Source organism: Rhynchophorus ferrugineus, unplaced genomic scaffold (assembly GCF_030347505.1).
Source record: "Rhynchophorus ferrugineus isolate W39M unplaced genomic scaffold, kcgeb_rfMv2 rfM11, whole genome shotgun sequence".
NCBI classification, from domain to species: Eukaryota; Metazoa; Arthropoda; class Insecta; order Coleoptera; family Curculionidae; genus Rhynchophorus; species Rhynchophorus ferrugineus.
In genome coordinates this window covers 354,077-366,650 of record NW_027472590.1, presented here as the reverse complement: position 1 = coordinate 366,650, position 12,574 = coordinate 354,077, and the positions used below count along the sequence as shown (strand labels likewise).

Genomic DNA, 12,574 nt, shown 5'->3' with positions numbered 1-12,574 from the left:
ATAAATGGGTTTGAAGATCATCATGATCATAATTAAGCCGTTATTTTGCTCAATTTTTTCTTTTATTCAAAGTATTTTGAATATAATTGCTATGAATTACAAAACCACCTTTTGTTTGGGTGTATTATTTCATATATATAAAATAACAAATAACTTCAACAAAAACAACAATGTTTTGTTCTCTATTACATACTCACTGTAATTATGACGTCTTATGACTTATCTAAGATGCTTAGAAACCTTTTAACTATTCCTTGAGAAAGTATAACAAATATTCAACGGCAAAAACTGTTTATGTCTCGAACAATAAACGGTTTATAGAATTTTTGCCAGCAAAAACATCTAAATTCATTCTCGAATACTTTTCATACGTCGTTTGAGCCAATAAAAGGGCAACCTGAAGGAGAAAAAGTCCGGAGACACGGGACAAAAAATAAACACCGTTCCGGACCCTAAATAATTTGTTGTTTCGACGACAATCTCTCCATCCCGTCCATCCCGGTGAGTTTGTACGCTCCGTATCCATTACGGTCTTTCTTTCCTGCAGCGGTAATAGCGGCAACGGCAGCGACGGCCACGTCTGTACCATTATTAGGTTGTTCCCGGTGACGTGACCCCTCCGATCGTGTAAACTTTCCGGGAAGTTACTGCGGTTTGCTGAATAAACGTTGTTCTGCGGACGGCCGAACGAGAAAAAAGGTCGGGACGATTGGGACTCGACTGTTTTACGTGACTTTTGAGCGATTAGATTTAAGATCGATCGGCGATCCGTGACGCAAGGAAGAAATCCGGGGAGGTTCTTTCTCTTAGGCGGGAGAGGGTCCGATGTTTGATCCTGTTTTCTGTGGTTCTGGCCTCGTTGTTGTAGGTTGATTATTTAATCAGGTATTTTCAATGCTGGGTGATGGTTATATCGTGCTGCAAATGCATGACAAATAGTCCTAAGAAGATGGAACCTCCAGTTAGTATGTATTGGGTATGATTCAAGGAAATCGTAAATGGTTCCGAATATCTATGGTACTTACAATTCCATCTGGTAGTTCGACATTTTACACCTTCTAATTTTGTTAAAAAAGTTTTAACGGTTATATAAAGGAACTAGGCTGGATAGTCGATTCTTTTTAATTGTTGGATTTGTCGCCTTTGCGCTAATACTTATGAATAGAAATAATTACCATGGATGGCAACATTGTTGACCTTTCTTCGGGGAGTGTATTTGCCAGATGTGATCACGTCCTAGGGACATTAAAACATCATTTCCAAAGACGCGACGGTCAGAATTACTACGTTCTTATTCAATTTATTTCACTATGTTTTGTGTAGCACAAGCTGAATTTCATCCAATGGTGAGTTTGTTCACAGAGTATTCCAGTGTTCTCTTTTTTAATTTCCATTTATTATTTCATATTTATTAGTGTTCATTTATTATATTCTATTTATTATTCTTTATTATTATTTTTAAATTTTTTTAGTTGCAACTGTAAATATAAATTATAACTGTTTTATAAACCATAAACTAATGCCAAAGTGGCCAGAGCTACTGATGTGTAGTTATGATCTATGGATAACATGAAGCATATATAAACGCCACCTAAAGTGGTTTCTGCTGTGTTCGTATACTTTTTCCCATATACGCATTGCATGTTAATCATAGCTGGAGCTGGAGAAGTGAGTGCATAAGTGCAAGAGTATTGCTTAGTTATTTGTTTGAGAAATTAGCTTAATCATAGCGAGGACTATCGATCTTAGTGGTAGGATCTCGCGCGTTGGCTCCCTTGATTTCATTGCACGTCGATTATTGTTAGTGTTAGGAAATAAGCAGGTACGTCGTACTTTAACTTCCCTTCGTACCATGTGCACATGTCATCATGCTAGCACGGTTTATCATTACCATCATTTATCGCTATTATCCATTATATGTTGTTTGTTAGCTATGTGTATATCCATTATATGTGGTTTAATTTAATACTTAATGCTTAAAAGACATTAATTTTAACAAGGATGAGAAAAATCTTTTTTAATATAATAAATGTCTAATGATACACGTTATTGATAACAATTTCCAGGAACTTCTACCTGATAATCTGGTATGGTTACGCCAAGAATCCACTGACCAGGAGTTCTTTTCGAAGGATGGATGTTTTCTAATTCTAATTAATATTTGATGGTTAACGAGCTTCACTCCAGTTTTGGTAACCCTACAGCCTAAACTGTGATGATTTTGCCCGATCTTCGTTAAATTATGTTAAAGAATGCTTCGAGTAACTGAAAAGATATTATCGACATGCGTTTATTGATAAATTGTTTATTTTATTTATAAATAAGTTGTAAATAATTAATCGAAGAAAAATAATATATATATAATATAATTATAGTTAGCGCTAAATAAAAAAAAGTATAGAGAGAGTTAAAAATCCTCAGACTGTATTTATTCAACTGGACATCAACGATATACATCATATATTTGTGAAACCTATTTGTAATAATCTTGTATTAAACAAACATTAATATTTACGGTTTACATAGAGCAACATTGTGGTATGATGAAATCCCATCGCCATATGCATCAATCAAATTAAATCTAAATGATGACGCTACTTTCTATTGAGATTCTTCATTACGAAACGAATAATTAACTAACGTGTTTTTTTGTTTTGTTTCAGATATTGCGTGGATATTAGCCAATACCATGCCTGGTTGGGTGTACGTCCTGCTGACGGTCGCCTTCGTGCCGGCGCTCTGCACAGAAACCGACTGGACCAAGAACTGCAACAAGTGCTTCTGCATCTGGGTGAGCGGCAAGAAGACCGCGAACTGTTCCCACCGCGACTTCTCCGAGATCCCGAAGGATATGAGCAGCGAGCTGCGCGACATCGACTTCTCCAACAACCCGCTGCACTCGATCGGCGAGCGGGAGTTCGTGATCGCTAGGCTCACGGACATGCACAAGCTGCGCTTCCAGAACTGCTCCATCGACATCATCGACGAGAACGCCTTCCTCGGGCTGAAGCTGCTGATCGAGCTCGACCTGTCGCGCAACAACTTCGACACCCTCAAGAGGCACACGTTCCGGGAACTGGTCAAGATCCGCATCATGACGCTCAGCCACAACAGGATCGCGACGTTGCAGGACGGACTGTTTCGCAACCTGACCTACCTGAAGACGCTCCTGTTGGACAACAACAGGATAGAGAGCATCAACGAGAACACGTTCCAAGACCTGCCCGCCCTGACCACGCTGAACCTGGATTATAATAACCTGAAGACGGTTAACTTCGACCTCACCGAAATCCTCCCCAAACTCAACAGTCTCAATGTGGTGGGCAACCCGTGGGTGTGCGACTGCGTGTTGGAGCCCTTCCGGGTGGTGGTCACCAAGAAGCACATCATCACGCAGGTGACCGAGTGTGTGGAGCCTCCGAAACTAAAAGGGGTGTCGTGGTTATCCGACACACCCTTCGCTTGCTCGCCCGTCATCGTAGAACCATCGGTATCCACGCACTTCACGGTCACCACCAACAACATCACCCTAACCTGTAAGGTAAGCGGTAATCCTGAACCCGACGTGGACTGGATGACCAACGGACTAAGCGTCGAACGAGACCAGAGGAAAGGAAAACATAAGTACATCACTGCTCGAAGCAAGGATGGGTTATACACCTGGAACAACCTGACCATCATCAACTTGAGCTACAAGGATCGGGGCGATTATCGGTGCGTGGCCAAGAACCCGGGCGGACAGGACGAGAAGAACGTCACCCTCCTCATAGACAACGAGGCCCTGCTGGGCGTGGTGACGGGAATGGGGGTCTCCACCATACTGATCATATGCTTGAGCATCGGCATGCTGGTACTACTGTTGCTGATCGTCTTCCTGGTGGTCTTGTTCTGTCGCAAGAACCACGGGAATTTCTTGCAAAACAAACGCAGGGACTATCCGGGAAATTCGTCCAGCGAGTGCGTCAACATGAGCGGTGTCATGGACTACAAGAAGAGCCTCATCACCGAAGTCAATCCTATCTGCAAGCCGCCGAGAACCACGGTACCCGATTCGGTTATCACCGGCGGTACCGAGGTCAGCGACGTGAAGAGGAACCTGCTGGATAACGAATCTGTTTTCGGTAAGACCATCCTAACATTTCGTATGGTAAAAGGTCAAATTAATATACTGCAGCATTTCCATTTGGAAATGAAACGCGTAAAATATATATTTATAGTCTAAAATTTACTACAAAACCAGCTACATAAATATAAATAAAAACTACATATTCAATATTTTAATACACCTGATCAAGATAACTAAACATAGCAGGATCATTCCGACGACTATTTAATTCAAAAAGCCCACAAAGGCATATAACAATAATTATAATAAGTAGTATCAAATAACTCCTAATACTATCTTCCTTAATAACATAGTCTGAAAATATTTAACAACTCCCAACACTTATTTTCAATTATTGTGGTAAGTATTTTTGTATAAATTGGTAACCAACAGAAAAGAGTAAAAAATAATTATAAGAACAAAAAAATATAGATATAAGATGACAAATTATAACAGGCGTCATCCTCTATACAGTTTTAACATGAACATTTATAACAGGTCGAAAAGATACATTAACGTTATGACCCTATTATTTAGATGTATAAGAAATAGAAAAATAGATATAAAGTTGTAAAATATAATATGCATTGCCATCTCTACGTGCAATTAAATATTATCATCTTTACATCTTGATGTTCTTTATTGATTTAAATTAAGTAAGGGAGATTATATGGTACGAAATAAGATTGCTATAAATATTGCAGTATTTAATTTGGCCTATAATTTTCTTACTGATTAGGTTGCTTTAACATACTTAAATAGTATTAAAAAAGTTTATAACTTGAAATACATTTCTGATTTTAATTAGTTAAGTCAATCTAATCAATATAACCCCATTTCATCTGCTTTTTCTTTCACTCATCTCTCTTGTTTCTCTTGTATACTCTCTCCCAATTGTATATTGAGCACACATTATACACTGCTTTTTATAGGAAACACTTGGTTTTCCGAAGGCACTAACATTTGGATCAACTCGAACTAGGTAAAAATAGAGGCAAACCTTTGTGTTTTTGTAACTAACACACTCGCACACACGATTGTTTTAATAACGCTCTGATTGTTTTTTGTTTAACTGGTGTAAGTAACACTGAGAACGTTGGATGGTTCGAATGACGATGGTATGGTTTTTTTGACGTTTTAAAAACGATAATAATATATATGGAAACAAGGATACAGATAATTTTTCAGGAAGAAAACACGGTTAAATTATACTAATTTGATACAACCAGATGAAGTTATTAAACAAATTAGATAGTTAAAATGACGAAGTATAGAGGGCAGTTCTTGTTATATTTAGCTTTTGCATATCTTTCTTCTTTTTAAATATAACAAGTATTGCTTTAACATTGCATATGGCATTTGATCGATGTATCTGATTGAAGTAACGAAGATTCGAAATGAATATTTTATATTAGCTATAGTTAAATTTTTTGTAATTGTCAAATGTAGTAATATAATGCTTTATATTCAAAACTAACACAATAAACGGAATATAGGGGAAATTTGTATTACCAATAATTACGTTAAACAAGTATTATTTCAATATATTAACGATTCTCAAGAAACAAGTGAACGTCCATTCAACTTTTATTCTGTATTTCGTCATTGGTTAGCCAATTGATTATTCCAATTAGTACAATACAAACCGTCATTTCTTGAAAATTACAAATCCGAGTAGACCGACCGAGTTACCGAGCTCCAGAAACTGTATGACGAAATCGCGAATGCGGTCATATATCCTTCCGTGCTCGCTACCGCTTCTGACATCTGGTTTTTGTATGCTCCTTCTCGATGCTTGTTAACATCTCCAAACACGGCGTCATCGATGAATATTCGACTATTTTACTTATTTCAGAATGCGACGACGAATCCAGATCACTGGATTTCGACCAACCCCTGCTCAGAAAATCACACAACACCCTCCTTGAGGAATACCGGTTGAACAACGCCCCGTATCCGCCCGATTTGTTACCGTACCCCCACACGGTGCCCCAACTATCACCCGCAGGCTCCAACGCATCTACAGTAGTAATAGATTCAAGGTAAGTCAAATAGATTAAATTGATTTTTTTAAAGGTAAAGTCAGACTGACGTTTCTATATTTAAATAACTTTATAGGTTATGTCAGTCCAGAATCGTATCCAATCAGAATTCTTACTTGACCTAACCTCAAAATTGACAGCGGTTGTCATGAAGTTAAATAAATAGCTGTAGTTAATTAGAAATCAGAATTAGTAATTTATTTTTGAGACGGTACGATGTTAAGTGAACTGGGCGTCTGTTTTGTCGCCGTCTTCGGTCGTGTTGAAAGCGGAAACCAAGATTGGCATTAATGTTCATAAATAATACATCCTCGATTATAGTGAATCTAAATTTAAAGTGCGTAAACGTTCTGGTATGCGTCACAAAAACATGTCGGGCTTTGTTAATGTGTGTTTATATATTATAACTGAATATCGATGAGTAACAATGAATAGGCGCATAATAATTGCATTTTGATGCAAATGAGCGAGTGTTTTTCGCTGTGGACTTCATTCATATTTTTGTCTGTGTTTTTACCAGGTTACCCCCGCCACATGGTCCGCAAAGCCCCATTCACAACCCGATTTACGACAATGCGATAATATATCGCACGTTACCCAACTCTCGGTCGCACAGTCCCTTCATCCAGGGTACGCCCTTACCTAAGATACCCAGACAGGGTTACGTCACCATTCCGCGAAGGCCCAGGCAACAGAGCTGGAGTTCGGAACCCCCTCCGACATTGGAGGGTATCGGCGAACCCCTCTACGACAACTTAGGAGCAAGAACTACAGCTGATGGTGAGTATTGAATCACATTTTCCTATTGAATCAGTTTTTAAGATGCAAAAATCGAAAAATAGTATCAATTTTTTTTTCTTGTACAGTTTGCGGTGGTTTTGGTAAGTAATAGGAGAAACTGTACTCATTATGTATATATAGAAAGTCCGATGGTAGTATCGATCCAACCTAGTTCCTATATATTACTCCTTTTTTTGGTTTTGTTGACTGTAATCCACCACTTCTTATATTTTCTTTAATAAAACCAAATCATTTGATAAGTGTTGTCGTTTTTTTTGTGAACCTAGGTTTCTCTAACAACAAAAGGTTTCAATAACAACCCGTGTTTATTATTTTACAAGTTTAGAGGCTTGCTGTAAACAAAATTCCTTTTATATCATAAAAACTGATGTTTATTGACTTCTTGAGCAATTTTTAGATTGTAGCACGCTTCGATGCACTCTTTTACTTCGGGTTTTGGCTAAATTATTGCCAAATCCTACACCCATGTGTTTTTTTAATCGAATCAGTCGTAATAATGAATTGTACAATTTATTGCAAGTAGTATTATTCAGTAAAAAATAGTACTATTTTGGAAAAATCAAACTAAGGCGCGACTTGAACAACCTACTATTAGATCAATAAACAAGATATAATATACCATTAATATTCATAACATATTGAGATGGGAAGAAGTTCGTGAGGTTTTTCCGATAGATGGCGGAGATTACACATTCATGAAAAACAGGTTGCAGCAATATTTCCAGCCACCTATCACTTTGCCACAAACCCTATGTTTCAACGAAAATGTTCGTGTTATATGATTTTTTTGTTAGATGCCGTATGCCTTTGTTAAGTTTGAAAAGGGAATAAATTTCAAATAGCGGAAGTCGTCGTACATTAACCAAACTTTCCGATTATAAAACAAACGTAATATTTCTAATTCAACCAGACGCGAGTACAACTTTTGTTGTTGCTGCCGGGGAAAGTTTGACGTGGAAATTTTAATTCCGCCCATCCGACTGCCGAGCCACGGCTTCAGTTCTCGATGGCGGAATAGTTTTCGTTACGTAAATGCCGTAAATACTTTTGATGAACATAAAATTCCTCCGTTCTAACGTCGCCGCGCTTCCCAAAAAGTCCGGAAAATTACTAACGGCATATTCTCTCGTTACAGGCAGTTCGGTACTATCTCTGAACAAGGTCGGAACGGAAACACCGCGTTCCAATCGCATGTTCCCCATCAGTCCGACCACGATAGATCCCATAGTGGAGACGCACGAGTCCTCCTCCACCTCGGTGCCCAACTATTCCGAGAACGAGGGACAGCCGGGCGGTACCATGACGCTACAGCCCAAGCCGAGGACGAGCGTCAAGCCTCAGCCGGCCCAGAGACCCGTAGCCAGTCAGACTTTGCCCAGGAACTTGAACTCGACGAAGTTGACGCCATCCCGGACGCAGTGGGCCATGGATAACGCCGATCAGCTGCGGACGCCGTCCGAAAAACGGAACTCTATAGCCGGCGATACGCCTTCTAGCGAAAGTAAGTTGAAATACAACGTAAGAGGACACGGGATTGCTTTAAATGATAATGGCGATATTTCAGTTTAATTAGGTTATGTGAATTTCAAATGTTTGTATGGAGATTTTGTTGTTTTTTAGTATAAAATAAAGACAAAACGAGTCATGATATCCACTTATTAGCAAAACATGCATTTCTTATCATCATACGATTTTCTAAGGGGTCTTAGAATAGCCCCCCTTTTTATAGTTATTTATGGTGGTTTTTGTTTGATTGGTAGGATTTCTTTAGGAATTCAGTGTTCATAGCGTTCATAAAGTCATTGGTGTTATTTCCCCCGTAGAACTCGGAATATTTCTGTTACAGACAAACCAAAGAAGATCCCGCCGCGACCGCCACCGAAACCCAAGAAGCGAGCGTCCGCGGGCCCCCTGTTTGAGGACGAAGGCGAGGACGGCACGGAGGTGTGATTAAAACTAAAACTGGCGTCCGTCCGGGCGCTGGTTCTGACCATTTTCTGAGCTGAAGCCGACGGGGCCTAGATTCGTCGCCGGCTGGTGGACCAAAAGCAGAGAGAGAGAACCGTTATAGTGAACTCTGTGCGGTGTTAGTGATTTTCAAATATTTTATACACAGGGTGGAGTTGAAATACAGACCTAGGTACGATATCGTAAAGTGTACATAAAGAAAAACTGAACCTAAAGACAATTCTTAGTGTTTTATAATGCTGATTGTGCCTTAATATTAAACAATGTACATAGACTAAAAAGACTCTCATGACAAGATCATCCAGAATTTTACGAATAATAAGATAAGGATATTTTTTTATTTCATTAGGACTGAAGCATTAGTACCTCCCCGGTGAATCGAAGTTGGTTTTCTGAAGAGTACTTTCTTCCGAACCGAAATAAGTACTCTTCAGACAGATCCGAGATTGTAGACAAAAATAAAAACAGAAACAAACAACTTCGCTTGTTTTATTACCAGTAAAACGTTTGATCGGAAGTTGGCCATTCTGGGGAGGTAGTACGTTTCGACGGGGTTAATTTATTTATGTTGTTCTATATTGCTGGGTGTACACTTGAATATTTTTGGCCGAAACACGCCGAACGGTTCAGTGTGTTTGACGTTTTACAGTAGATCCACGATAATCCAACTGATTTGGCAGCGGCGCATACATGAGGGGCAACAAATCTAAAAGGAACTCCAACATCCAAACTATAGGAATTTTCATTAATATTCGAGCCAGTGGACCCAGCACAACTGCCGCGCTCAGATTTGTATGAACCATATTCGTATTAGTGTTTAAGGGCTTCCAAGGATACGAGAACTGAACGCTATAGAAAAAAAATCCTATATGATAGAGGCTAGGTGTAATTATATAGTGTAATTAATATTGTATAGTTAGCATACATGTACCTCCTCCAGAAACAGTATAATCCTATCCTCTTACGCAGCTTCAATTCAATCTTGTACATAGATATTCCGTGTATCGAGGAAATTCTTTGCTAATCTTATCTTGGTAGCAACCGACAATCAGTGATGAATTAACCCATCCTGCCCTCCTCTTTTTTCCGAACCTCCTCCTCCTCTCCATCAGCATACATTATCTCAGTATTAAACGTAAACTTTGATTTCTAACTTTAAGTTGTTTATATATATATATATATATAGATATAAAACTGGAATTATATGTTTAATTTTGTTCCTAACGTTTATTATTATACATACCTATATATAGTTATATGATTATTATTATCATTAATTTTAACTTGCACAAGGTCTTTCTGGGTTTTTGTACTACATATTAAACTGTTACAACCGTCCACATGTTGCACTTTCCAGAGGGTGAGAAAACGCAATAAAAGCTATATGATTTTGTATCGAGAAATATTTCAATTATTGATTTGTTTTAGAATAGTTGGTGAAAGCAGTTTAAAAATGTGTGCTCTAATTTTTTCACTAATTCATTTTTGCTACAAGTAATCGATATTGTCAGAGCAAATCCAATGTAATTGCATTTTATTTTGCACAACGAGTGGAATAGTTTACATTTTTTATTCTTATTTTCGTAGACAAACTTACATGTACATTCCCAGTTAAAGGTTCTAGGAATCTCTTAATAATATTAATAACAGACATAACCAACACCAAATTAACGAGTCGTATAACATGTGTTGTGTATTCTCAAGCCACCCCTATTTCGTCTTGACGTTGAAAATGTTCTTCTTTTTCTCCTGCGTCAAAATGTTTTTCTACTTTCGACCATTGAACCTATTTTGTGATGTACTATTTGACTGCCTTGTTATAACTGATGATAATTTTTTCATTAAGCTCTAATCAAAATGAAATCCATTTATAATATATAGTAAGTATATTTCAAAATTCGTATCTTCTGGGGACTAACTAAAATTCGACGTGCATAAATTTACCATAGACTTGAATTATTTTATATTATATTTAGCTGCGTTAGTCCTTAAAGAAACGTACTTCTTAAAACTAGGCTTATGCATACTTAGATATAGATAATTATTTTGTTTTTTAATTAAATAATTTTAAGCCATATTTAATATTTTGTAGGCGATCTTATGCCATCGACTACATAAAATCGCCTACCCTGTACATATAATATATTTTCTCTTATTATGTATCATATACATAGTGGTTAAATAAAGTAAAAGCTCTATGTTAAATAAACTATAAAATTGTACCTGTTCCTTTCATTTCTTTCCGGACATAAGTTACCCACATATATATTTCACCCACTTGTTGACTTTAATGAAAAATGCCCACCCTACGGTTCGCACCAGCAGATGGCGAAACATATTACCAAAGAAAACTAACTGATTTAATAAAATTATACATAACATTTCACCGCCAGATGACCCATGGGATGCTGATTATTGGCGACATCTATTATGATATCCGGGAACTGATCCGGAATAGTTTTGATGTCAAAGCATAGATGGCGCCACATATAAGTTTGAGGTATAAAAAGTTAACCTTTTTTATAAAGCCGTGTAAAATTTTTCACGGACAGATGTCGCCAGCGGATAATACAGCCTCTTGTCAATAGAGGGCGCTCGATAAAACTAATTTGTGGTGACATCTGTTGTGCGCTAAGGGAACTAACATAAAATAGTTTTGGTATGCTTGCATAGATGGCGCCAAGAAACAATTTTATAATTAATAACCAGCTATCTCTACAATCACCTATAGTTATAATACCGGTTCTTGCGACATCTATTATGAAGTTTCGGAACTATCAAGAAGTAGTTTCGCTATTACCGCACAGATGGCGCCATGTATAAGTTCTAAGCTTACGGCTCTTGTCAATAGGGGGCGCCTGTGAAGTTTCATGTTGGCGACCTCTGTTGTGATCCCTGGGAACTAGCAAGGTTTTGTTGTGACTGCATAGATGGCGCTATACTAGATTTTATAAGTTACCTTGTCTCTACAACCATAATAAAGTTAATAAGGGTTGCTTTTTGGCGCCATCTTTTATGAGATGTGGGAACTAATCTGGAATAGTTTTGCTGTCTAGACATAGATGGCGCCATATATAGTTTTTTTTAAGGCCTAATTTTCCACGGACAGATGTCGCCAGTGGATAGTACGGCCACTTGTCAATAGAGGGCGCCGTAAGGTTAATTTGTAGCGACATCTGTTGTGCGCTAAAGGAACAAACATAGGATAGTTTTGTTATGACTGCATAGATGGCGACACCCAATTTTCATAAGTTACCCTGTCTCTAGAGTCATTCATATATTTAATACTTGTTGCTTTTTAACGTCTTCTTTTATGAAGTTTGGGAACTAATCTGAAATAGTTCCACTGATGTTTCACAGATGGTTACACGTATAAGTTTTTTCTAAGTTTAATAACTTACCGTCTATCTATAAATATTTCATGAGATTTTTCACGGATAGATGGCGCCAGCTAACGGTTAGTACGTCTTACGCTCGAAAGAGGGTACATTATGGAGCTGCTTTTCAGCGCCATCTATTTCCATTTCTATTGACTAAAATGGAATAGTTCTGCTATTTCCTCACAGATGGCGCCATGTACAAGTTTTAGTTTTAATAAGTATTCCTCTCTACATATAATCCCTACGGATAATCATGCGGCCTCTACTCAATAGAGGGC

At 38.0% G+C, this 12,574-nt stretch overlaps 1 protein-coding gene across 2 annotated transcripts in view; it reads left to right on the top strand.

Annotated features, from left to right (window-relative positions):
- Window positions 1–11,138, top strand: part of kek5 (leucine-rich repeat, immunoglobulin-like domain-containing kekkon 5 protein) — a 78,601-nt gene extending 67,463 nt beyond the window's left edge. For both annotated transcript variants that reach the window (XM_076417691.1, XM_076417693.1), the window contains exons 5-9: window positions 2,664–4,121; window positions 5,961–6,147; window positions 6,668–6,927; window positions 8,084–8,449; window positions 8,795–11,138. In XM_076417691.1, coding sequence (XP_076273806.1) covers window positions 2,690–4,121; window positions 5,961–6,147; window positions 6,668–6,927; window positions 8,084–8,449; window positions 8,795–8,898 — 2,349 coding nt within the window. In that variant the 5' untranslated portion in view covers window positions 2,664–2,689 and the 3' untranslated portion in view covers window positions 8,899–11,138. The remainder of the gene's footprint in view (window positions 1–2,663; window positions 4,122–5,960; window positions 6,148–6,667; window positions 6,928–8,083; window positions 8,450–8,794) is intronic.
- Window positions 11,139–12,574: the final 1,436 nt, after the last annotated feature.